Raw genomic sequence first — 27,548 nt, forward strand, 5'->3', positions numbered from 1 at the left:
CATAGCTTAGCCAAGGAATCCATGGTTGAAATTTAAGATCAATCGAAGCAATAATCATACAAGAGCCCTTTAAAATAGCCTGTCGCGCATTAAGGATCCTAATAATTAAGCACAGGCATAATGCATTGCATGCAAGAAAAGATGTTTCACTAAACATTATTATAACTTGTATGTATAATTAATTGTAATCATGCATCAAAAGTTAAACTAATAAACAAAACGAAATTAAAGACTAGTACTAGTTAAATTAATTATATCTAACAAAATTCAAAGATGATGATGACCCCATTAATCCTAGAAATTAATTATAAGGGAACTTTGTGTGTGTATATATATAGATGACTTCCTGGTTAACATTTACATCAATCCAAATCTTACTCTTTGCAGATTTTCTCAGTTATAATTAAAGTTTCCTAGTTTTCTCTCTACTTAATTAACTACTCATCATTAATGGCTTTCACAACTCTTTCCTACACCAAAATTATGATGATACTTATTTTGATCATGCTAGAAAATACTTACGTTAAAACACAAAAGATTGTACCAGCAGTCTTCGTATTTGGAGACTCGGTTGTAGATGTTGGTAACAACAACAATTTACCAACTCTCATCAAATCAAATTTCCCTCCGTACGGAAGGGATTTTACAAATCACAAATCAACTGGCCGATTTTCTAATGGAAAATTGGCCATTGATTATTTAAGTATGTAATTATATCTTATTTTATTGAAATATATTTATATTCTCACTAGTCATTAATTAACTAATTATATTTTAATTTTTGTACTCAATCTTAATTATAATTAATATATAATATGGCAGTTGATGCTCTCTTCTTCGAGTCCTATCCACAAGCTTATCTAAGCACACATGGAAGTAGCAATGAACTTTTAATTGGAGCAAATTTTGCTGCTTCGGGATATGATGATTCTACAGCTAATTTATACGTAATTAATTATAATGTGAACTTATTAATTAAATGGTTATTTTATCTTATAATGTCGTAATAATTAAGACCTAATAATTAGATTGATTATTAATGAATAAATGTGTTTTAACGATGTGTAGTTTAGCATATCATTATCAAAGCAGCTACAATATTTTGGAGAATATCAATCAAGAATTGTTGGAATGGTAGGGCAAGCAAATGCTTCGTCCATATTTTCAGGTGGACTTTATATAGTGAGTGCAGGGACTAGTGACCTAATTCAAAATTATTATATTAGTCCCATTCTTCAAGTTACCTATCCAAATATTCACAACTATTTCAACACTCTTCTCACAAATTATGAGCAATTCATTGAGGTACGTACATTTAAATATTTATTTATACTATATATTGTTAGAACAGAGTATTTCAGAGAGAAAAGGAAGTGTTTTATTGATTGTAATGTTCTATATTTACAAGAGGAATGTTACACTTATTTATAGGCAAGGGATTTGGCATACAAGCCAACTAATTCTTGTAACAGAACAAATAACAGAAAAAACAGAAAGACAGTAAAAATAACTAACTTATGCTAACTAACTCTTAACAGGCCCCTTCAAGTTGGAGCGTAGAAATCTCGAATGCCCAACTTGGATACAATATCGTTGAAGTGACTGGGAAAGAGAGGTTTGGTGAGTATGTCGGCTAAGTTAGCTTTGGATGGAACATGGCTCATGCGAAGAACACCTTGGTTGATCTTTTCTCGAACTGTATGACAATCGATCTCAACGTGTTTTGTACGTTCGTGATAAACTGGATTTTCTGATATATGAATAGCAGCATTGTTATCACAGTGAAGTGTGGATGGAAGTGTCATGTTGATGGAGAAGTCCTTGAGAATGGAAAGTAACCATGTGAGTTCACAAGTTGCATGAGCCATTGCTCGATATTCTGCTTCGGCGGAGGATCGAGAGATGGTTTGTTGTTTCTTAGACTTCCATGAGATGAGGGATTGGCCAAGGAATATGCAGTAGCCTGTTATAGAACGTCTTGTGTCGAGGCATGCACCCCAATCTGCATCGGCAAAAGCTTTGAGCTGAACAGAGTCGGTTGGAGAAGCATGGAAGAAAAGACCTTGGCCTGGTGAGTTCTTTAAGTAATGGAGAATGCGTGTGGCAGCTTGCATATGAGGAAGGCGAGGGGTTTGAAGATATTGACTAAGTTTATTCACGGCAAAACTAAGATCAGGCCGTGTAATAGTCAGGTAGAGGAGTTTCCCTATGAGACTTCGATAAGGGGTAGGATTAGGCAGTAAATCCCCTGAATCATTACTTAGTTTGGTGTTGGGTTCCATGGGGGTAGAAACCGGTTTGGAACCAAGACAGCCTGAATCTTGTAGGAGCTGTAGAGTGAAGGGTCTTTGTGAAACTGATATTCCTTTTGAACATCGAGCAATCTCTAATCCAAGGAAAAATCGAAGGGGGCCTAAGTCCTTTAGTTTAAATCTGGTGTCGAGTGTAGTGATGAATGTGTTCATGGTAGGGATGTTGTTGGTGGCAATGACTATGTCATCAACATAGATTAGTAGAGCCATGAATATACCAGATTGGTTTCTAATGAATAGAGAGTGATCATTTGGAGATTGGATGAAGTTATGTTGAAGTAATGTGGTACTCAATTTTGCATACCATTGGCGAGAGGATTGTTTAAGGCCGTATATGCTTTTTTGGAGTTTGCAAACGGCATTGGGAGGGATGGGATGTTTGGGTTGATATCCTTGGGGAAGTTTCATGTAAACTTCCTCATTGAGATCGCCATGTAGAAACGCATTGTTTATGTCTAAGTGATGTAAATGCCAATTGCGAATGGCTGCCAATGCAAAAATAAGTTTTAAAGTATTGAATTTGGCCACGGGAGCATAGGTGTCGAAGTAATCGATGCCGGGTAATTGAGTGTAACCTTTAGCTACTAAACGTGCTTTGCAACGTTGAAGAGTACCATCTGGATTTAGTTTCTTTTTATATACCCATTTATTGTCAATTACATGTTGGTTGGGTGGAAGTGGAACAACTATCCATGTATGATTTTTTTCGAGAGCATCTATTTCTACATCCATGGCATTGTTCCAAACTTTGAATTTGGATGCTTGTTTGTAGGATGTAGGTTCTGGTGTAAGGCTGAGTGAAAGAATAGCTGCTCGAAACTCAGGAGAGAATTTATGGTATGAAATGTAATTGAGTAAAGGATGATCGGTGCTAGTGTTTGTGATAGAGTCACATTGATAATCCTTTAGATAACTTGGGGGATGTTGTACACGACCTGATTTGGTGCGTGTTTTAGTCTGCCTGGGAGGTGAAACCAGTGAGGGGGGAGGGGAATTTTGTGATATATCCTCGAGAATGGGTGAGGATGGGGAATTGTTGACTTGTTGTTGCTGAGATGAATTGTTCTCAGTAGAACTTAAAGGGATTGAGTCAAGTTGAGGATGATGAGTCTCAGAATATGTAGAGAAGAAATTGTCAATGTGTGTTGTGTGGGACACACGGCCAAAAGGGTAAATTTGCTCATAGAAGAGTACATCTCTTGATTGGAAAATTTGTTTTGTTTGGAGATCTAAAAGAGTATATGCTTTCATGTTGGGGGGATAGCCTAAAAAAGCACAAGCTCTAGCTCGAGGAGAAAGTTTAGTGGTGGTCTTGACATGTGATGCATAGGCAAGACAGCCGAAATTCCTCAAGTGTGAGTACTGAGGTAGTTTGTTGTGTAATATCTGAAATGAGGTTTGATCTTTTAAAAGAACAGAAGGAGTTCTGTTTAAAAGGTATACGGCAGTGGCAATGATAAAAGACCAGTATTGCAGTGGTACATTTGATTGTAAGGTTAGAGCTCGGGCAACGTTTAATATATGCTGATGTTTTCTTTCGACCACAGCGTTTTGTTGTGGTCGTCCTACACATGAAGTGTAGTGTATTGTGCCTTTAAGAGCATAGAAATTAGTGAGGGTGAGCTCTTTGGCATTGTCTGTACGCACAGCTTTAATATTCGTTTGGAATTGTGTATGTATGAGTTCAAAAAAGGTAGGAATCGCCAAAGTGGCATCCGATTTTGAACGTAAAAAATATAACCAAGTGTGTCTTGAATGATCATCCACTATGGTTAAGAAATATTTATAGCCTTCTATTGAAGGGATTGAATATGGTCCCCAAATGTCCATATGGACAAGATCAAAGTTTGCCAAAGTAAAGTTATTATTGGATTGAAAAGGTAATTTCTTTTGTTTGGCAATGTGGCAAGTAGGACAATTAAATGAACTTGGAATATGAGGAATTTGTAATTGTTTATTGACTTTATTAGAAACCATTACAGAGGGGTGTCCAAGGCGTGTATGCCATTGGAGATTATTCAATTGAGTATTACAAGTTTGGACTGAATATTTGTCCTCATTGTCTAATTGTTGAAGGTAGTATAGGTTGCCAATTCTCTTAGCTATCCCAATCTTCGATGTCATTGTAGATTCCTGTATATGGCAGCTGTTAGATTTAAAAATTGCAGCAAGATTTGTGTTGTGTGTGAGGGCACTAACAGAAATCAAATTATACTTGAAATCGGGTACAAATAATACATTTTTAAGAGTGATATGAGAGTTGAGAACCACAGTACCAATTTTATGGATCTTGGCTTTTGAACCAGTAGGTAAATGGACAGAAAGGTCAGTAGGGATAGATTCAATAGAAGAAAAACATTCTAGGTGGCAACATACATGGTGTGTTGCACCACTATCCATTATCCACAAGAAAGGGTCAAGAATACCTGAGATATTGTTGATCATAGCTTTGTCAGATGTAGATGCATCTGTTGTGGGGAGTTGTTGTGCTAACATTGAGATCAACTGTTGGCATTGTGCTGGGGTAAGTTGTGTGTTGAAATCAGGTGTTGAAGATGTGACTTGAGAAGCTTGCGGGTTGTTGGTGTTCAAATCAGATTTTTTAGTAGAAGTAGAATCTGATTTTTTGTTGCCATAACCAGGTGGAAAACCGATTAGGAAGTAACATTTATCTTTATAATGGCCTGGCTTTTGGCAATTTGTGCAATGTGGCCGTGGTCTTTTGTTCTTCGAGACTGCATTGGCAGTAGGTGCAGAATCTTGTGGGTTGGAAGAACTTGAAGCAGCAGCCAAAGGGGGAAGAAATCGATGGCCAAGAGACCTTTGTCTTTCTTGGTTGATTACCATAGAGAAGACCTTGTTCAAGGCAGGGCAAGGATCAAGGAGTAGGATCTGATCTCGCACAGCCTGATATGTATCATTGAGGCCCTTAAGGAATTGTAATACTTGGTCATGATTTTGATGAGCCAAGTGTTGTGCAGCAGCAGCACAAGTACATGGAATGCATGGTCTCAATTGATGAATTTCATCCCATATAGCTGTAAGTTTGGTAAAATAGGCACTAACCGAATCATCTCCTTGATTGAGATAGGTTAGTGTCTCATTTAATTCGAAAATTCTGGGACCATTAGCTTGGTTAAAGCGATTGTTTAACACGGTCCACATTTCATGAGCAGTATCAAAGTACATGATGCTACTCTTGATTTCGGGTGAAACCGAATGTAAAATCCATGACATAACAAGTTGATTACAACGAGTCCAATGATCAAAAAGAGAGTCATTTGCAGGGGGTTGAAGGAGAGTACCTTCCAAGAATGGAGTCTTGTTCCTTGCTCCAATGGAGAGCTTGAAATCTCTTTTCCAAGATTGGAAATTCTTGTCCGAGAGAACTGGAGTGACAAGAGAGAGGCCCGGATGATCAGCTGTGCTGATGTAGTAGGGTGATCTAATGTCTTCATAAGCTGGTCTGTCGACTGGAGTAGATCGACGCAGAGCAGGAATTGACTGGTTTGTTTGTGGAGGGTTGTCAGCGGAATTGGTTGATGGTGGAGGAGCCATTGGTGCTTCAACTCTGGAAGGATCGTCAGATGTTGTTGCAGAACTGGTGGCCCGAGTACGCACCATGATCGGAGGAGGAAGATCTTGATTCTTGAAGCTCGAAGGGGACTGCTTGAAGCTTCAGTTTATTTCATCTGATACCATGTTAGAACAGAGTATTTCAGAGAGAAAAGGAAGTGTTTCATTGATTGTAATGTTCTATATTTACAAGAGGAATGTTACACTTATTTATAGGCAAGGGATTTGGCATACAAGCCAACTAATTCTTGTAACAGAACAAATAACAGAAAAAACAGAAAGACAGTAAAAATAACTAACTTATGCTAACTAACTCTTAACATATATACAAAAGACACTCCTTTTAGTCACAACATAATATTTTTAATGATATTTATTTTAGTCACAACAAAAAATTACTAGTAACTAAAATATAATATTTTAATACAAGTTAACACAATTAGTTACAAAAAATTGTGATTTTTGTAATTAACAATATAAATAATTTTTATAATTAGTTATAACTTGTTCAGTTTTAATTACAAATTTTGTTGCGACTAAAATGTATGTAAGATTTTGTATAGTATTACACACTCACAATTATAATTGATTATAATATATTTTTTTAATTATGGTGTGATAATTATGATTTATATATATAGAATTTACATTCAATGGGAGCAAGAAAAATTGGAGTGGCTTCATTGGGACCTCTAGGGTGTTTGCCTGGAGCCATTACATTATTTGGATTTGGAAACAATAATCAATGTGTGGATAGACTCAATTATGATGCTATCTATTTTAACACAAGATTAAATTCCACCTCACAAATGTTAAGGAACAGGTTACCTGACCTGAATTTGCTTGTATTGGATATATACCAACCCTTGTACAATCTTATCAACAATCCTATCGAAAATAGTACGTACGTAATAATAAATTTATAATTTTTTTTATTTAATTTTATATATATAATTGATACATAATTAAACATAATAATCATATGTATTTTTTGTAGGGTTTTATGAAACGAGAAAGGGTTGTTGTGGATTAGGGATGGTAGAAACAGCATTACTGTGTAATTCATTATCAATTGGAACATGTTCGAATGCATCAGATCATATTTTTTGGGATGCTTTTCATCCATCTCAGGCAGCCAATCATTTACTTTCTACTTATATGATTGGTGCTGGTTACTCCCTTGTCTACTAATTGTATTTATTAATTAATATGTTCATTTATTATGTAATAATTAGTTATATTTATTAATATATATCAATTTTAATATAGCTAATTATTGATGATGATGTCTTGTGAATTATTATATATTTATTTTAATTTTTTAAGAAAATGTTATTAACTATAGTCTATATATGATAATTAATGGATGTTGTTTATGATCATTATTATATATATATATTGCTAATAATACTACAAAAATAGATTTTATTGAAGCACTTTGAAATAATATTATAAATTTTATTGAACCATGATAATACTAAAATCTATTAAAATCTCCCAATGCACGTTATTATAACATTTTAGAGACCCAAATCTCACCAGTTAAAATCATGATCATCTATCTTCTTCAATGTTCTAATTCTCTCTCTCTCTAGAATTTGATCATATGGCCAAAGAAAGGTATGCAAATTACATATTGAAAAACATAGGAATAATGACTTTTAATTTCCTATATATATAATCTAACATGAAACTTAGGTAGTGACAGTTTTTCATTTCTTCAATTGATTGATAGTTAAAGATAAAAATAAAAGAAAAATTATAACATCATTAAGACTTATAATAATTATTAATTGAATAAAATAACCGCCACAAAATTAAATAAGAAAAGAAATAGTATAGTATATATGAGGGGAGAGAGAAGTGATGATATAACATAATTGAAATGATGATGATCTTAAAATTACCAGCTGATTTTGAAAGTTTGTAGTTTAAACTACAAGTCATGTCAATGTTGTTTCTCAACCTATTAATCAAAGCCAACTTTCCTCCATATGAGAGAGATAAAGACTTTTCGAGTATTTCTGCCATAAAGTCTCCCCCATACGAAGGAAAGTAGCTTTAATTAATGTTGAGATGTTGGGAAATAATAACAATCTACCAACATTATTATTATATTTTCATTTATTTTTTTTGAAAATAAATAATATTGGAAATTATTATTATTTCCTACTCATTAATTAATTGTATCTATGAATAATATAGTGTATGTGTATATGTGTACAGGTATATACTGACATGCATATAAATAAAGTTTGTACGTTGTGAATTAACCTTAATTACCTATTATATATAGTCTTGTTTGTTTGCTCATTCAAATGGGCTGTTTTGATTCATATTAAAAACATGCATGACATTAAGTAGATGAGTCACACTTTTGTTATATAAGAGAATATCAGGCATGAAATTTGAGTGATGATGTGAACATTGAAGATCAATCACATATAGCAGCTATTAAATAAATATTACTACTACTAATTAACTATATGTGTTCATTGCTATTAAATAACCAAAATCAAATATTTATATACCGGCCCACTCTTAGGACAAGCCGGGCTAATCCTCTGTTCGCCCGCCAAAATTAAGGCCCAAAAATCATACACACAACATATGTTTAATAGGCCGCCCGGCCCAAACCAAGCTTGTTCCTACTTCAAATAAAACAAAAATAATATTATTAAAGATTTATATATATGTATTATATTAGGAATAATTACACCACATACTACGTACTGAAATTTTCAACTTTTTTACTTTTATACTGTGGGGTATTTTTTCAAAAATACTGTGTTAAGTTTTCACTATACTTCTACTGTTATTTTTTAGTTGTTCCACTGTTGTATTTAGTTGTTCTGTTTTGTGTTCCACTGTTGTTTTATAAAAACACAGTAGTTTTGAAAAGATTTTCGTGTGACTGTATTTTTGTAAAAGTTAACCCAAATTTCAATTTTTTTGTAAGTTTCCCTTATATTATGCTGGATATTTTAGTTTTGAGTTGGTTGTTTTATTGGGCCTATATATTATACATTATTTTTAGGGATAATTTCAGACATACACAAAAACAACAAAAAAAAATATTACAAAAATACGGTTTCATCACGAAATTTTAAATATTTTTACGAATTTTTTGATTTTATTTACAGAAAATACGGTCTTTTTATATTCTATTCATGTTAATTTGTTGTTGATTTTTTATTATCTGTATGTTATTTTTTGTTGTTGTTTTGATGTTATTTAGATGCTATTTTCATGTTACTTTTATGTAATTTTCTTGTTGATTTCATATTGTTTTTACGGGAAATTGTAAAAATGTAAAAAAAAAAATCATTAAATGTAAAAATATAATTTTTTTACAAAAAATAGTACCTTATGTAATTATCCCTTATTTTTATTAATCCTAACTATTGTTGTTATAATTCACTAATAAAACAGTTACTTACAATTTTTTAGTCACAACTTAAATTTTTTGTGATTAAATGTGACTTTTGCTCACAATAAAAAACTACTTACGACTAAAATATAATTTTTAAACACAAGTTGTTTAGTTAGTTAATTTTTGAATTCACACAATAATAAATATAATAATAATAATTGCTCTCTTGGAGGGCAGAATCGAGTCATTTGAACAAGCTTATTCAATGGATTGGAGCCAAATATAGCAAGTACTTTTGTAAACAAGTATATGTGGCTGCAATAATAGCTTTAGTGTATCAAATTTGGCGTGTTATAGAAATGAAATAGGAATTCGGGTAAAGCTAAAGAATCTTTGATCATAAACAAGATCAAAAATAATAATGTTAAAAGTAGAATTACTTATTTCTGGCTTAAGAAAATTAATGTTATAGACACGAACTGATTCTCCAAGTTGTAAAAAAAAAAGAGAAAAATATACTTAGTATAGTGGTTATTTTTATATGCTATTTATTTATAAAATTATTTTTGGAGTAATGAAAAATTTGCTGAATCATACAAAAAAAAAAAAATTAATAATAATACAAACTTATAATTAATGAAATTTATATGACCTAGCTACTTATAATATCATACATATGTGATTCGTGAACAATATATATGTATTGCCTAACTACTATATACACTTATACAGCACATATATAATAAATATGACCTAACTACTTATGATATCATACACAGCACATATGTGATTCCTGACCTAACTACTTATAATATATAATACACATATACATATATAATATCATACATATGTGATTCGTGACCTAATTACTTACACAACACATGATATGACCTAACTACTATACATTATACTCATATAAAGTTCTATGCATTGCCTTTTTATTATAAGTCTCTCCATCAACATATATACAATATAAATCATATATATATAAGATGTCATGTCTAATCATTTTTATTCACATTATTTCATGTAGATTTTAAATGCCATGATTATTGCCAACATCAACTCTCATCACCATGATCCACCATTTAGAGGTAATGTCTTTCAAGATTTTAAATTTTTAATCCGGCTATAGTTATTTTTATAGAATTTACTTATTTATTATACTATTTATTATTATTATTATTATTATTATTATTATTATTATTATTATTATTATTATTATTATTATTATTATTATTATTTAGTGGAAGAACATTATTATAATAATTATTATTATTATTTTGATAAAATAAATGCAATCAAATTTTCAAAATTTATAATTTATATACATATATTATTTCTATATCATATTGTTATTATTATTATTAATTAATTAATTAACATAATCATTAATTATTATATGTAATTGTATATATACAGCGCTTCATTTGCATGTGTGATATTCTCTTAACTAAAGAGTGACTCATCTACTTACTATCATGTCTTTAATATGAATCAAAACAGCCGATTTGAATGACCAAACAAACAAGACTATATATAATATCACTACGTACAAACTTTATTTATATGTACACATATACATATACACTATATTATTCATAGATACAATTAATTAATGAGTAGGAAATAATAATAAAGTTCTATGCATTTGCCTTTTTACTGTAAGTCGATGTCATGTCTAATCATTTTTAATTATTCAGATTATTTCATGTAGATTTTCAAATGCAAAATTTACCTATTCATTACTTAGGTATGTACGTACACTAAATAAAATAATCTCTCTCTCACCAAAGTTTATTATTTGTTATATGATTAAATATATAAATTACATGTATTTATTATATTTTTAATGTTACTTTGATCTTTTCTTTTATTTATGTTAATTTTGATAACAATAATATTATATTTGGATATAAATAAAGTTGTTTCTAGGTCATTTAAAACTATTTTATAATTTGTTCAAAAAAAAAAAAACTATTTTATTATTATATCATGAAAAAATTTCCTTTTTTTTTTGACCAATATTAAAACTTAATATTTTTATATGTAACTAACGAAAAAATTATTATGATGTCACAGCAAACCTAAATGTACATAATATCCCAAGGTTAATCAAAGCCAACTTTCCTCCATATGGCAGAGGTATTGTCACCCATTTTCTTGGTAATACATAATGATAATAAAAAAAATTATTATAAATATTAATTGTTATTGTTATATATATATAATATGATACTTGGGGGAGGTCTAGTGCCAACTTTGCATTTTTTTCACTCTAAGTCATTTTTTCTTTTATCTTTTCAAATAATGACATTATTTTATTACAGTAGAGGAAGATTCTCAAATGGGAAGCATGCATGAAATTAAATGGCTATGTTATGTTATTTTGCAGTTGATCAATTACAGTACCAAATCTCGTATTTTGCTTTGATTAATGTTGGAATGTTGTTGTTGTTGCCAACATCCACGACTGAATCTCCAAATATGAAGATTCCAGGCACCAAAGAAGTACCACCAACACTGCTAATCATCACCATCATCAAACCTAACAAAACATTCATCAACAAGCAACTCACAACCTTAGATGATCATGAAACACCCATACTCATCAGAAATATTAATAATAGCACTCTTGAATTATAATGTATATATATATAGCTCTATATATGTATGTTGTGTGTATATATTAATCAAAGCAAAATATGTATGTTGCTAAGTGGGCTTTTACCCACCAGGTTTATGGATCGATCCCGATCAGTTCTGTTCCGGTAAACATTTTATGTAATGACCATGAGGTCTAGATTTTATCTATTTTAATATAAAACTACGCTTGTTTCTCAATATATATAGCTACGTTGATCACATTGTACATGTTATATATATACTCAATTCGATCTCTTTGGCTGTTTGGGTAATTTATTTATAATATTGTTCTTATGTTTTCAAGAAATCTAGCTACCTATATATATCCACATGCATGTCATGGCTTAATTTCACTTATATAAATATATATATATTACTTAATTTGATCATCATTTTCGATTTAATTTGGAAATAATAATGCATCCATGATTATTAATTAACTGCCTTATTATTAATTCATTCATACTAACCGCTATTAGCGAAATGAAGAATCTTGTTGCAATTACTTATCGGAAACCCCCTAGAAATTTCATGTTGAATACTTGGAATAATGAACATGCATGGTTGAAATTCAAATAAATGTTTCATGCAACCAAAATCAAATCCATGACTCACTAATTAATGGCATCAACATGACTCACCATGCATATTGTGAAATTGTTGAATTACTACGGATACTCAACTCTAATTTTGTTAAATTATATATATATATATATATATATATATATATATATATATATATTACTGTATGTTGGTTTATATATAAGGGTTCAGGAATTCAAATATTTAGAAGAAAAAAAAATCAGTTAGGGATTTGTTATTTAGATATTTATCGTATTAACTTTTTTTTATTAAAAAAAAACTTGTCAAAAATATAATAGTTTGATATAATTAATTAATTATATGGTTTGAACAAGTTATAACCTTTTTTTTGAATAAAAATTGGGAACAGAAAAACAGAACGTACCCTAAAATAATGTTTTCCAATTTCAAATATATTTTTTTCTTAATATATAAGTTGTCGTTTATCAACGTCGTTTTGAAAATAGGGTCGTTTTTATTATGTACTGTAGTTTGTTTACGATCTTTTTATGATTGTCAAGGTCTCGTCAAAGTTTTTTCAAAGTTATAATATAAATATTAATGTCAAGAAATAAAACTAAAAGTAAAAACTAAGATATATTAATTCCCTAAAAATCACGAAAGAGTAAGCCTTATAAAAAAGTAACAGAATTGAAAAAGAGTTTGAAATTAAAAAGAAGAAACAAAAGTTGATGAAGCATTCACTAATTAATTAGCATTATTGGTACGATTCCTAATATATATACACGCAGTACTGATAAGCTCCAAGGGTTAGCCCACTGTTCTGTTTGGGACAATTCAAAACCACTTTTGGAATAAACTCACAACACTGATCGCTAATTACTGGGCAATCTTTGTTTTTATAACTCAACATCTCTGCATAACATGATGTAAAGTTACAATTATTAAAGCCATTTTGAGGAACATCAGTACTTGGAATACAACGCGAATTATCATGTGGTGGTGGTGGTGGTGGTGGTGGTTGCGAAGGCCGAGATGAGCTGGGTGGCGCTGGTGTTGGAAGAGCCCGAGAAGGCGGTGGAGTTGAATTTTGAACACAAGAATTTTTGCTTTGCATGAACAACCCATATGGTAGTGGAGGAGGGCAACCGCTATTAGCCAAATGAAGAATCTTGTTGCAACAAGTGTTGCTTATCGGAAACCCTAGAAATTTCATGTTGAATTAATACTTGCAATGAACATGGTTGAAATTGAAAGAACTGTTTCATGCAACCAAAATCAAATCCATGACTCACTAATGGCATCAAAGTCAAACAAAACAACAATAAAATTGAAATGTTGCTCTTCGCCATTGTGAAATTATACTAACTCTCTTTAATTTTACGTGTGTAAATATTTATGTATATATACTGTAGATTAATAAGGGTTCAGGAATTCAAAAGAAAAAAAATCTGTTAATGTCAACTATTATTTGAAAATAATAGTTTGAAATAATTATTTAATTAATTATATGGTTTGAAAATTAACAAAACTTTGAATTAAATTTGGTTATAACTTTTTTTTTGGAATAAAAATTGGAAACAGAAAAACGGAACGTACCCTAAAATAATGTTTTCCAATTTAAAATACATTTTTTTCTTAATATATAAGTTGTCGTTTATTAAATTATTGTCGTTTATCAACAATGGTCGTTTTTATTATGTACTGTAGTTTGTTTACGATCTTTTTATGATTGTCAAGGTCTCGTCAAAGTTTTTTCAAAGTTTACTGAATTGTTGTTGTTTTTATTTATACTGTCGTTTTTATCAAATATTGTCGTTTCTTTACAATATTTGTCGTTTCAATTTTGCCATGCATATCTATCGTTTTTCTCAGTTAATGTCGTTTATTTGATGATTAATGTCGTTTTGTCAACCGTAAGTCATTTTCACAGCTCATTGATCAGTTTTCTCAAGGAAAGAGGTCCAAGTTGAAGAACACATTAATTAATTAATTAATTATCATATCATATTATTAATTAATAAAAATATTCTATTCCTGATAGAAAGTGTTCTTCTATTAATTTATGAGTGTCTCGTCGATATTTAATTTGAGATTATTTTGGCAGATATGTTGGTCCCCATATTTTCAGATTTTTATTGACCATTTGTAAGCATTACTTTTTTGATACTGGAAAATTAATTGTATTGTAGTTTTTCTTTTTTTCCTTTCATTAATTTGTACTAGCACTCTATAGATTTTACTTTAGACACGTTCCAAATGTAGCAATTTTAAATTTGATTTAATTTACTCTATCACAAATCAAATAAAATAAAATTCTCACAAAAACGTTTCTTAACTAATTAATAATGAAAATTTCTATCAAGAAATCATAAATAATAATCATAAATAATAATAATAATAATAATAATAATAATAAAGCAAAATCTATAATAATAATAGCTACCAAGATTAAAATATTAAAAACTTAAAAGATATGAAACCCTAGCTAGGTACTAGTTGAGCATTTCATGGTGATGAGAGTTGGCGTTGGCAATAATCATGGCATTTGAGGCTGATCTTCGACCATGGAGTTTTAGTACACGTGTTGAAGACACTAAGATAGGTCGTGCAACATGAAGAACTGATCGGCTGATCGTGAATATAGTAGTCATAAAACTGTTGAATACACAATCGTGGCAAGATGTTGAACTCTGGACAATTTTTCATGTGATAATTGGCGGGTTGCTCAGGAAGTATTATTGGCGTTGGCCGTGACGGTGGTGGTGGTGGAAGTATTGGGGAGGGTCGTGATGGTGGTGGTGGTAGAAGTGGAGATGGCTGTGACGGTGGTGGTGGTGGTGGTGACGAAAGAGCAGCAGTACAATAAGTTTGGCTATTTACAAACCAATAATAGGGTAATGGAAGAGCACAATTAGTAGCAGCCGCCTTTGAGATTTTGGAACAACAAGATGAACTTATTGGACGTTTCCAAAGATTAAAACTAGATATTTCGAATGCACATGGTGCTACATTTGCAACTTCTTTAAAGCAAAATCTATAATCACCAAAACGGAGACCCTCACTCAATTCAAATTCAGTACAAATTAATGAAAGCAAAAACAAGAAGAAAATACAATTAATTTTCCTCATCTTTAGAATTACGATGTGATGATATTTGAAATATAGGTTGATATAATTATATATGATAAGAATTGAACTTATAATTAGTTAATGCTATTTATATAGTGGATATTTGAAAAGTAGTTGTTATTGATTAATTAATGCTATTTTATAAATAATAAAGAAAAAATGGTTGAGTAGGGTTACAGATATTTTTAAATCCAGATGGAATTTGAATTCAACATACATATATATTTTTAATTAGTTTTAAATATAGTAAAAATGAAAAAGCATTAATAATTAGTATGCTGCATACAAAAATATTATATACACGTGTACTTTTAACTTCATTGATAATAGTCATGACTATATTCTGTTAGACTTTTATTTGGGCTTACATTAAATTTTATTGGTTTTATTAAAACTTGGGTTGATTGGATAGTTCTTTGCTGTATTAGCCCATGTTGTTGGTGATCAATTGTTAATGGGCTTAGCATCTGTGAGTAAAGTCTAGGTGAAGCAGAAGTGTGCGCTTTTCTAGTTGACTGAAGCCTTTGATGAGCAAAGCCCAAATCAACTAGGGTTTTGTAGCTAAGTCCCCTCCCTAACTCTATAAATACATATTGTCTCATCACAATTGTATACCTTTTGATAATCAGAGAAAATAAACTGCTTCTGATTTAGAGATCTAGGGAGGAAGACTTAGTTGATAGTATTGCACTATCAAATTGGAGTAACTGCTGTGGATCAATCAGAGATAATTGCTATGGATCAATCAGGTACACATACTATATTATCATATACTACTATTGTGTTCTATGTTATATACAAATAGATCTTGGGTTAAATGTTAATTTATCTAACATGTGGTATCAGATTGCCTATTGTATATGATTTAGAACCTATAATTAGTATAATTAATTTGTATATGTTAATTATCCATAATTTCATATCAATTTCGTTATTATTTTATGTGCAATTTTTTGTTTATAAATCTTAAAACTTTAAAGGTTTTATTGATCGTTAAATTCTTTTTCAATTGATATATTATATGCATAAAATCATTGTGTATATTAAGAGAATTTTAAATTTAAAGTTTTAGGGTTTATATGATTATAATGTGAAATTATATTTGTGTATTTTGATTTTATTGTTTTTGATCTAAAATTGATAATAGATTTCTCATTCTTAATTGTTTAAGAATGTTCCTACATAATTAATTTCGGATTTATATAAGATTAGCATTACAATTTTTTTTCTTTTGTGTTCTTCTAATTTGGGATTGATTTTAGTCATAGATCTACCCATTTATTTTTTAATACACGAAATTAATAGTGTAAATCAACTAGAAATTGATTCCCAATCGAAACCCATCCAAAATCCCCATCTTTTCGTCGTTATTTGGCCGGAAAAACGTGCAGACCCGACTGGGGCCGACCGGGTCGCGCGACCCGCCTGGAAGATCCGGCTGGAGGAAGAAGACCACTCCCAGCCGCGAAGCCCACTCGCGCAGGCGGCGCGTGGGGGCGCGTGGGGCCGGCTGGGAGGTCCGTTTTCGACGATTTTTTTTTCCAGCGTGATTAGAATTTGATTTCTGATTTTTTGGTGATTTTTAATTAATTTTTTGACGCCGTTTAATAATTATTATTATTTTAATGATAATTATGCAATTAAAAAATTATTAAAAATAATTTTTGATAATTTTTCGAAATTTGTCAATCATAGAAAATTTTTTGAGTTTCTTCTCGTTCCATAAAACATAGTCACTCTCTTATTTAATTTGTCTTGACTATGTAATCTCCACCAATATTCTTTATTTCACATTTTTCCATTAATTGTTGTTCTAAAGTTATAAAACTTGATTATTTGATATAAAAATAATGTGTTATGGTGGACACTTTATTTTTTTTTTTATCAATATAATAATAGCAATTATATATCTCTTTTGGAAATTTGGTTGAAAATTATTAATTTTCAATGATTGTTTTATCACCAAATTTCACATGTTGAAGAAAATATTATATTTTTTGGTTGACTATATGTGTAATTACTTGCCCAAAGGTAGTATTTACATATATTAGTTCACATTCCATGAAGTGAGTTAATATTAAATATATATATTTTAATTATTTGCCCAAAGGTAATAATTTAAATATATAAATTTATTATTATTTTTTGTTTGAATTAATACATATTTTTAAGAAATTTATTTGCCCAAAGGTAATAAAATTCTTAAATGATATGTATTTTTTCTTTGTTGTTAACTTCATGAAGGTAGATCATGTGTGTGTTATATTCTCACCCCAAAGGGGAGTTTATAATGACCAGTTGATTCTACAATATTTTCTAATACATTGCTCATATTGCTTATTCAAGTTTTAATTTTTGAATTTTTCAGTCTCCTTTTCTGTGAACAACAATAATGCTTCCATCCATATTTTGAATGTTTCCAACTACAAGACATGGAAACGAGATGTGGAATTTACTTTAGGCATAATGGATTTGGACTTGTGCCTACGAGAAGAAAAACCTGCTGATCTTACTGTCTCCAATACAGCTGCCGAGAGAACTCATCATGCACAATGGGAAAAGTCAAGTCGACTTAGTCTTCTTACTATGAAAAGATCCATTCCTGAACATCTATTGAGTGGTTTGCCAGACACTACAAATGCCAAAGAGTTTTTCAATGCTGTAGAAAAATTATACGACACTGGAGAAAACGGCGAAAATTTGGACATCTTATGGATGAAATGACAACCATTAAGTATGATGAATTAAAAGGAGTGCGAGATTTTATTCGAAATTGGTGAATGTTCGGTCCAAGTTGAAAGATCATAATATTCCTCTTCCCGACTCTTTCATTATTCATCGAGCTCTTCATGCTCTTCCCGCCTCTTTCAAATTTTTATCAAGACAAATTCCTACAACACTTACAATCAAACATGGACTATCGGCGACCTAATTTCTCGGTGTGTAGGCGAAGAAAGCAAGCTTAAAAGGGAGAAGAATGAATCTGCTAACTATGTTTCTCACCTCAAGCCCAACAAAGGAAAAGGAAAATTCAAGAATAAAAATGATGGTGCTACAAAACAGAATGGTAATGGTAAGGAGCATAAGAATAAACAGAAGAATAACAACGGAAAGTCCAAATACTCTAATGTGAAGTGTTACTTTTGTGAAAAATTGGGGCATCGGAGAACAGACTGTCACAAATTTAAGACTTGGTTAGAAAAGAAGCAAGCACAATCAGGTAATCCATTGGCATGTGTTTGTTTTGAATCTAATCTAGTTGATGTTCCTATTGATTCTTGGTGGTTAGACAGTGGTGCTACTCGTTCATGTTTCGCTTCCTTACAGGGGGCTAAGGGATCTCGGGAAGCCAAGTGAGAGGGAGTCCAAGCTTAAAGTGGGCAATGATGTTGGAGTTGACGTTATCTATGTTGGAACATTTATTCTTGAATTACGGTCTCGTGATAAGATTATTACGAACAATACTTTTTATGTTCCTACTTTTAAAAGGAATTTAGTTTCGCTTCCGCTTTTGGTTAAACAAGGATATTCTTTTCATTTTGCAAATGATAATGTTGACATTATGCTTGACTCTCGAATTATTGGAAATTGCTTTTATTCTGATGGTCTTTACAAGTTGTCATTGGCTCCTTTAGATTCCTCTTTTAATGTTGTGAATACTGTGGGTAAAAGACCTCATATTAAGGAAACATCCTTATTGTTATGGCACAAAAGATTGGGTCATATTTCCAGAGAAAGGGTTGATCGTTTAATTAAATGCGAAATACTTCCTCCTCTTGATGCTTCGATTGGGATACTTGTGTTGATTGTACTCGTGGAAAATTGACTAAAACAAGAAAGAAGACCGCAAACCGCATCAATCTTTATTGGAAATTATCCACACGGACATCGGTGGTCCTTATTCCACCACGTTGTGCGTAAACAAGTATTTTATCACTTTTATCGATGATTTTTCTCGTTATGGATTCACCTATTTAATTAAAGAAAAATCTGACGCCCTTGATAAACTCAAAATTTTTCGAAATGAGGTTGAGAAACAATTAGGAAGAGTCATCAAAGTTGTTCATTCTAATCGTGGAGGAGAATATTATGGTCGTTATACAGAATGCGGACAACACATGGGGCTTTTTGCAGAGTACTTACAAGAAAATGGTATAGTTGCTCAATACACTATGCCTGGTTCACCTGAGCAAAATGGCGTTGCTGAAAGGAGAAATCGCACTCTCATGGATATGGTTAGAAGTATTATGAGTAGAACAAATCTTCCAGAGTTTTTATGGGGTGAAGCACTTATGACTGCAACTTATATTTTAAATCGTGTTCCCAGTAAATCTGTTCCCAAGACCCCTTTTGAGTTATGGACCGGGCGGAAGCCTAGTCTTAATCATCTTCGAGTATGGGGTTGTCCAAATTTGAAGTAAAGATTTATGATCCTAATTTGAAAAAGTTAGATCCGAGAACAAATCGCCGTTATTTCATTGGTTATCCAATGCGCTCAAAAGGCTATCGCTTTTCCGTCCTACTCGTGGTACGCGAATTGTTGAATCTCGCATCGCTAAATTTCGGAATTTGATGTTGCTGAAAAAATTCCTTCAACATCTCTTGAAATGGGGGAGTCATCTAAAGGAATTTGTATTCCTATGTCATTTTCAAGAGATGATAATAGTAGTCTCCATCCTACTCCAGTTGGTAATGCTCCCATTGTTGATGAATATATTGCTCCCGATATCGAAGATGATGAAGGTCCTATTATTGATGAAGGGCCTATTAATGATGAAGCTCCTATTGTTAATGAGAATCCTGTTATTGAAGAAATTCCAGTTGTGGAAGATGTTATTCAAAACAATGATCAACAAAGAGAAGTTATTCCAGAAGTACCCCCTCTAAGAAGATCTCAGAGACAAAAGAAGTCAACAAAGTGTCATGATAATTTTGTTTATCTTGGAGAAGGAGAATATGATATTGATCATTTTGTGGATCCTGTCACTTTTAGTGAAGCACTTAATAGTCCACAATCTTCAAAATGGTTAGCAGCTACGGATGATGAGATCGACTCCATGAAGAAAAATGGTGTATGGGAGCTAGTTTTATTACCTGATGGTTTCAAACCAATAGGTTGTAAGTGGATTTTAAAGGCTAAAAGGGATAAAAAGGGATGATTGAAAGGTTTAAAGCGCGTTTAGTGGCTAAAGGCTTTACTCAAAGAGAAGGTATTGATTACACCGAAACTTTCTCACTGTTTCCACTAAAGATTCATTCAGAATTATTATGGCCTTAGTTGCGCATTTTGATTTAGAGTTGCATCAAATGGATGTTAAAACTGCTTTTCTGAATGGAGAATTGAATGAGGAAGTCTATATGTCTCAACCTGAAGGCTACAAGGAGAAAGGAAAAGAACACTTAGTTTGCAAGTTGAAACGATCCATTTATGGTCTCAAACAGGCATCTCGCCAGTGGTACTTGAAATTTGACCAGGTTGTGACATCGTTTGGTTTCGTAGAGAACAAGTTTGATCAGTGTATTTATATGAAGATCAGTGGGAGTCGTTATATTTTTCTTGTTCTTTATGTAGATGACATTTTACTTGCCAGCAGTGATTTGTCACTACTAAATGAGACCAAAAATTTTCTGTCTTCCAATTTTGATATGAAAGATCTTGGAGAGGCATCCTATGTTTTGGGGATTGAGATCCATCGTGACAGGAATCGAAAAGTTCTTGGCTTATCTCAAGAAGCTTACATTAATCGTGTGCTCAAAAGGTTCAACATGGATTTATGTAAAGCTGGTTTAGTTCCTATTCTGAAAGGGGACAAGTTCACTAAGCAGCAATGTCCTAAGAACGACTTGGAAAGAGGAGAAATGAAGAACATCCCTTATGCAAGTGTAGTAGGGAGTTTGATGTATGCTCAGGTTTGCACTCGACCTGACATAGCTTTCGTTGTCAATGTTCTTGGGAGATATTTATCTGATCCTGGCCTTGATCATTGGGTTGCAGCCAAGAAAGTTTTGAGATATTTGCAAAGAACGAAGAGTTTTATGCTAAGCATGTTGACAATCTTCGAGTTGTTGGTTATTCAGATTCAGATTTTGGTGGTTGTGTAGATGATTTAAAGTCAACTTCTGGCTATATTTTCACCTTGGCAGGTGCTGCTATTTCTTGGAAGAGTGTCAAACAGACTTTGATCACGTCATCTACTATGTATGCTGAGTTTGTTGCATGTTATGGGGCATCTTTGCAAGCTTTGTGGCTGAAGAATTTTATTTCGGAGATACGAGTGGTTGATTCTATTTCCACACCTATGCTAATCTATTGTGATAATGATGCTGCTGTTTTCTTTTCAAAGAATAACAAGATTAGTAGTGCTTCTAAACATATGGAAATAAAGTATCTCACTGTCAGAGACTTGGTCAAGAAAGGAGACATTGTCATTGAAAATTGCAAGACCGAGTCGATGTTAGCTGATCCTCTAACCAAAGGGTTAAGTGCCGTGCTGTTTAATAAACATGTTGTTAGTATGGGCATTTTAGAATCTTTTGATCTTTTGGGTTAGTGGGAGTTTTGTTTTTTGTTTGTTTTTAGAAATTATTATTTATAATTTTCTGAATAAAGTTATGAACTATATTTTATGTTTCAATATTTTTTATTATTGAATGGATATGTTTTCAATTATGTTTTGTTATATTCTCGAGAATGATTGAATTGAAAGCATGTGGTTCATATTGTTGTGATCATTGTCTATTAAATTTATTTGCTTATTGACAATGATATGTTGTTGGCTTAATTATTTAAGCAAGTTTAGTGACACTTACTTATTTTAAGTGGTGTATGTTTAATTTCACTGGCTTATTTATTAAGCATCACGGTATCAGTGAAATTGAGGACTGATAAGGATATTATGTTATTTTAAATTGATCACATGTTGAACATAATTCCTTACCACACTACTAGACTTATTGACCATGTCGATTTAATACTTTGGTATTTGTGATTATGAATGTCTTTTGTTGAGCTAAAAACAATATGACTGTCATAGTTCATTATCAAAGGTTAAATTGGACCGGTATGTTGAGATGCTATCAGAGAACTATCAGTTTTTAAAGTGGCCACAAATGTTTTCCTGTTGTTCAACCCATGAGTCGTTTTCAAACAAAAATTATTTTGATATATAATATATATGTATTAAAATCAATGTAGCCCAAGTGGGAGAATGTTAGACTTTTATTTGGGCTTACATTAAATTTTATTGGTTTTATTAAAACTTGGGTTGATTGGATAGTTCTTTGCTGTATTAGCCCATGTTGTTGGTGATCAATTGTTAATGGGCTTAGCATCTGTGAGTAAAGTCTAGGTGAAGCAGAAGTGTGGGCTTTTCTAGTTGACTGAAGCCTTTGATGAGCAGGCCCAGCCCAACTAGGGTTTTGTAGCTAAGTCCCCTCCCTAACTCTATAAATACATATTGTCTCATCACAATTGTATACCTTTTGATAATCAGAGAAAATAAACTGCTTCTGATTTAGAGATCTAGGGAGGAAGACTTAGTTGATAGTATTGCACTATCAAATTGGAGAATCGCTACGTGGATCAATCAGAGATAATTGCTATGGATCAATCAGGTACACATACTATATTATCATATACTACTATTGTGTTCTATGTTATATACAAATAGATCTTGGGTTAAATGTTAATTTATCTAACATATTCAAGACGATCGAGCATTCTAATATATATCATATAGTAAACAACTTATTCCTTGATAACAATATTATTTAGTGCTATATAATTATATTAATTATAATATATTGTAGGGAATATTATGAAATCATATTTAAATAATTAAAATGAAACTAAAACTAATAACCTATATTCTTGGCTTAATAAACATAAATAAATAATTAATAACTAAATAAAAGGTTAAGAAAACTAACCCATTATTAAAATATTCTTATATTCAAAATTTCATTCTCATCCATATTTAACCGAATGATATTTAAAAAAATATTAAAAATTAAATAAAAAATAAACATCTCCTCCTAATTAATCTAACCATTAATTCCATAAAAAATGTCCCAAGATTAGCTCGCAGTGTTGTGAGTTTGTTCCTAGGGTTTTAGATAAGTGTCCCGATACAAAGAACAAATTAACACTCGAGGTCTATAAGTATTGTAAGAACCCTAAGAACCAAACCGGTCATTAATAATCATTTTAGTTATTAGTGTTAAAATTATTTAGTTTATGTTGGTGTCTTTTAATAAATTTAGTCATCATGAATGTTTTCTTTCTTAAATATTGTGTTAATAAATAATTATTGCTTTTTAGTACACAAAATGTTAATTTATTTGCTCTATGATTCTTCTTCATTAATCAATAAGGGATCGTCTCTCCACAATCACTTAATTAATTTTAACAAATTATTTTCTTATAATAAGAGAAAATCCACAACTTACAAATTACAATTGTACAGTGATTATTAATTTAGATTGTTAGTTCTGTTTGAATTTACATTTTGAAATTTTTAATATATATTGATTGAGTTTTATTCTTTAATATTTAGATTGTTATTATAAGTTATCTTATTAATTAACCTATATATTTTAAAATGAACATTTATTATATTTTGTTATGAAAGTGGTTGTTGACCAAATGTTTCTTTTTGTTTTGTTTTGTTTTTTTTAGGTGACGGTAGTTTTTGTTTATTTATTTATTTATGATATTAAGTTATCTTTACATAAATTTTTATTCTTAAAATTATGAACCAAATTTCAGAAAGTAATATGAAAATATTTTATTAAAGTATAATCAATAATCCTAATACAAAAAGTAATGAATATCAAACAAAAATATGTATATACTATGAATAATGAATTACATATAATGCCAATCAACATCGAAGAATATTTAATAATATTATTATTGCATTTTTTATTTAATCATTGTAGTAATAATTGTACTATATAATTGTACAATATGAATTAAATAATTCTAATAATTATTTCAATCAATCAACCTCGAATATATTTAATAAATGTTGCATATCATATATCCCATATGCTTTATTGAATCACAATAATTGTACTATATAATAAATAATACAATGAATCAACTTTACTTAATTTTGTTGTTGAAGGACTGAAAAAGAAGGATTAACAATAGTCATACCACCATCAACAACAAGATTATGTCCACTCACATACCTACTCTCATCACTACCCAAAAACAAAGCTGCATTAGCAATATCATCAGCCTTAAGTGTCACATGTTTTAAATTAGCAATCTCACCAGTCACACCCTCAATCACCTCCTCACTGACCCCAGTAAATTGTTTAGCCATTGGGGTTGCAACCACGAAAGGCGATACACAATTGACTCTTATCCCAAACTGCCCTAATTCCACAGCTGCATTCCTCGTAAGTCCCAACACAGCATGCTTCGAGCAAGTGTAGGCGTACGAGCCAGTGCCACCCAAGCTACCGCTCACACTAGCTGTTGATATAATGCTCCCCCCAATAACTCCTTTATTGGTCGCTGAGATCATGGCTTCGGCTGCGTGTTTAATGCCAAGGAATACGCCTGTAATCAGGAACAGAGTTGTCACAGCCTCACAAATTAGGAAGGGCCAAATAAATTTTTTTAAAAATCAACATAATTTAGAAAAAGAAAATGGAGGCTAAGTAGGGATGCACATTTTCTTTATGGGACGAGAATTTCCCCGAAATCAATTTTTGTTCCCGAATATTAAATGGGACGGGGACAGGGATGACACTCTTCGCCTGGCCCCATATAGAGATACGTTTAATTTATTAATTAATTTTTTATTAATATTTTATATATGCGTTTGTGTTTTTAGTATATTAATATCATTTTACAATTTTTGAAGTTATATTTTTGTATAATAATTACTATATTAAATAATAAATAATGTGTAATATTTTGTATTTATTAATTTAATAATTTTATATAATTAAATTTTAAAATAACTTTTATTATTTTAATAGGAGATTTTCGCTATGTCTCCGCTCTTTTAGGGGATTTCCCGTCCCATCCCTAAGTGAGGATATATATGGAGTTTAAAATTCTTAACGGGAAAGAGCACCCTGCTAATTCTCCGTCCCGTGTGCATCCCTACTTCTGAGTGTCCTTGCCTGTGACATTCACGCGCAACACACGCTCAAAATCGTCCTTGTGGCTATCCTTGAGTTGAAATTTGTTGTCACCGAGTATGCCTGCGTTGTTGAACATTATGTCTAACTTTCCAAACGAGTTTAGGGCTTTTTCCACAGCAGCTTTGACTTGGGATTCGTTTGTTACGTCGCAATGGATGTAAGTGATGTCGTTGTGTGTAGCTGATGATATGGATTGGCATAGGGAGTGACCTAATTCGTCTTGAACATCGGCTATGACTAATTTGGCTCCATGTTGGGCAAAAATTTCAGCACTTCTTTGGCCTATTCCACTGGCTCCTCCTGTAATTAAAGCTACCTTACCTTCCAACCTATACATATATATAGGTCATGTGATTATATATATATATTTATATATGTTCTGAAAATTAAAAAAAAAATTGCTTTGCCTTAATTTTGGGACATACCTTCTTGAGAGTGTTGAGAGCAATGTGGTTGCCATATTTGTTAGGGAGAGATTGATTTGTTTGATTTGATTATTTCAATAGTATTGTGTGGATATAGACTCATCATATTATGTATATTGTATATATTTATAATAGGATACTACTTAGGATTAGATTATAAATTAAGTCCACTTCCCAATAAAAGAAAAAAAAAAATATATATATATATATATATATATTATTTAAGTTGGTTATGATGGCTAGCATCTTAGAAAAACAAATTGTAATAATTGTCCATTTTTATATATATAAAAAAAAAACATGGATGACCAGATACTAACTTGACAGCTATTTCTCGAATATTATATGACACAATACTTCTGCTCCACTTTTCCAATTTCAAATATTTAATTCTTGGATTTTTTTTCATGATTTTATTTTTGTCACCTTTCTCATAAAGCTCCAAACAATCCAAAGGAAATAGCATACCAAATTGTGTCATATCATGGGAAGAAATATCATACCAAATTTCTCTTCACACACATATCAAACGAAACGATTGAAGCAATTTTTTCAGTTGTCATACTCGTAATTGATCCAATAACAAGCCAATTTACAATACACACCCAACCCAATATATTGTGGCCAAATAACATTAATATATCTTTGTACGTACGGCTCAATATTAGAGTACAAATACGAGAACATGTGCTTTGGAATGATGTTTCTTATTAATTAGTATAAATCTCCATAAAAAACTTGTAAAGATTTGTTCTTTCATCATAACCAAATCCGTAGCTTATAGAATGAAACCCTAATAAGACATCGGGTGGGTTCAAAATCTTAGATTGTAAAAGACAATTTTGTCCAACAAGAAGAAAACGATGCCATTCCAATGAAGCCCTCTCCATAAAATTTGTCTTGGAGCCAAATGATAAATTTGAAGGTGGTTATAACTTATAGTTATCATTAATATTAGTTTTATCGCATGATCATATTGTGATTAGTTGAGATTTCGACAAGTGTGACGAACAAAATTCAATTAAAAATTTTGTACAAGTACTAGTTTTCGAGTGATGATACCAATGAATGATTCGCTCTTTGTCATTTTGTACCATAATATTTGCAAACAAGTTTGAATTTTATGAGAGAGTCATGAGGCAGATTTTGTTGAAGTATGATTGGTCTTGTCTTTGTCTTGTGTTGTGTTCATCTCACAAATATTATTTAAAAACTAATTAGGATTTTTCTCATGTACCAAATCATGTTCCTGAACTTTTTTAGTCGTTAAAAATTCTCTCTGAATTATTGAGATTGTTACATTTAAAGACTCTTGCCTAATTTTAGTAAAATAATTCTAACATGGATGAAAATTCAGGGACATGATTTAGTATATAT

At 31.3% G+C, this 27,548-nt stretch overlaps 4 protein-coding genes across 6 annotated transcripts; 2 read left to right on the plus strand and 2 right to left on the minus strand.

Annotated features, from left to right (window-relative positions):
• The first annotated feature begins 348 nt into the window (after positions 1-348).
• LOC115700409 (GDSL esterase/lipase At5g03820-like) lies at positions 349-7,116 on the plus strand. The gene is made up of 5 exons (XM_030627962.2): positions 349-703; positions 823-947; positions 1,069-1,305; positions 6,530-6,788; positions 6,886-7,116. The coding sequence occupies exons 1-5, from the start codon at positions 451-453 to the stop codon at positions 7,077-7,079; spliced, it is 1,068 nt and encodes a 355-aa protein (XP_030483822.2). The 5' UTR covers positions 349-450; the 3' UTR covers positions 7,080-7,116.
• On the minus strand, positions 4,247-8,146 carry LOC133030360 (uncharacterized). The gene is made up of 3 exons (XM_061103071.1): positions 7,796-8,146; positions 4,739-6,004; positions 4,247-4,445 (listed from the first exon to the last, which is right to left on the minus strand). Exons 2-3 carry the CDS (start codon positions 5,934-5,936, stop codon positions 4,411-4,413), a joined length of 1,233 nt encoding a protein of 410 aa, XP_060959054.1. The 5' UTR covers positions 5,937-6,004; positions 7,796-8,146; the 3' UTR covers positions 4,247-4,410.
• A 1,645-nt stretch (positions 8,147-9,791) lies between these two features.
• Positions 9,792-12,126, plus strand: LOC115699019 (uncharacterized). Of its 3 annotated transcripts, none has more exons than XM_061103064.1 (3): positions 9,792-10,355; positions 11,344-11,427; positions 11,657-12,126. In XM_061103064.1, the coding sequence occupies exons 1-3, from the start codon at positions 10,307-10,309 to the stop codon at positions 11,905-11,907; spliced, it is 384 nt and encodes a 127-aa protein (XP_060959047.1). In that variant the 5' UTR covers positions 9,792-10,306; the 3' UTR covers positions 11,908-12,126. The 3 variants fall into 3 exon arrangements, with proteins under 3 accessions (XP_060959047.1, XP_060959048.1, XP_060959049.1); XM_061103065.1 differs by having other exon boundaries at positions 11,344-11,406; XM_061103066.1 differs by lacking the exon at positions 9,792-10,355 and adding an exon at positions 10,985-11,014 and having other exon boundaries at positions 11,344-11,406.
• A 12,452-nt stretch (positions 12,127-24,578) lies between these two features.
• LOC115698918 (secoisolariciresinol dehydrogenase) lies at positions 24,579-26,288 on the minus strand. Its single transcript, XM_030626121.2, has 3 exons — positions 26,172-26,288; positions 25,726-26,075; positions 24,579-25,153 (listed from the first exon to the last, which is right to left on the minus strand). The coding sequence occupies exons 1-3, from the start codon at positions 26,204-26,206 to the stop codon at positions 24,693-24,695; spliced, it is 846 nt and encodes a 281-aa protein (XP_030481981.2). The 5' UTR covers positions 26,207-26,288; the 3' UTR covers positions 24,579-24,692.
• Between the last annotated feature and the right edge of the window lie 1,260 nt (positions 26,289-27,548).

The sequence above is a fragment of the Cannabis sativa genome, chromosome 8, assembly GCF_029168945.1.
Source record: "Cannabis sativa cultivar Pink pepper isolate KNU-18-1 chromosome 8, ASM2916894v1, whole genome shotgun sequence".
NCBI classification, from domain to species: domain Eukaryota; kingdom Viridiplantae; phylum Streptophyta; class Magnoliopsida; order Rosales; family Cannabaceae; genus Cannabis; species Cannabis sativa.

Coding starts and splice junctions, on each gene's coding strand:
- LOC133030360 (XM_061103071.1), bottom strand. CDS start 5,936: ATGGTGCGTACTCGGGCCACCAGTTCTGCAACAACATCTGACGATCCT. Junction 4,446..4,738: donor TATGATCAACAATATCTCAG/GTATTCTTGACC, acceptor TGCCATATACAG/GAATCTACAATGACATCGAA.
- LOC115698918 (XM_030626121.2), bottom strand. CDS start 26,206: ATGGCAACCACATTGCTCTCAACACTCTCAAGAAG. Junction 26,076..26,171: donor CTCTCAACACTCTCAAGAAG/GTATGTCCCAAA, acceptor ATATATGTATAG/GTTGGAAGGTAAGGTAGCTT. Junction 25,154..25,725: donor GTTGCGCGTGAATGTCACAG/GCAAGGACACTC, acceptor TCCTGATTACAG/GCGTATTCCTTGGCATTAAA.
- LOC115700409 (XM_030627962.2), top strand. CDS start 451: ATGGCTTTCACAACTCTTTCCTACACCAAAATTATGATGATACTTATT. Junction 948..1,068: donor ATTCTACAGCTAATTTATAC/GTAATTAATTAT, acceptor AACGATGTGTAG/TTTAGCATATCATTATCAAA. Junction 6,789..6,885: donor CAACAATCCTATCGAAAATA/GTACGTACGTAA, acceptor TATTTTTTGTAG/GGTTTTATGAAACGAGAAAG.
- LOC115699019 (XM_061103064.1), top strand. CDS start 10,307: ATGATTATTGCCAACATCAACTCTCATCACCATGATCCACCATTTAGA. Junction 10,356..11,343: donor CCATGATCCACCATTTAGAG/GTAATGTCTTTC, acceptor ATGATGTCACAG/CAAACCTAAATGTACATAAT. Junction 11,428..11,656: donor TATTGTCACCCATTTTCTTG/GTAATACATAAT, acceptor GTTATTTTGCAG/TTGATCAATTACAGTACCAA.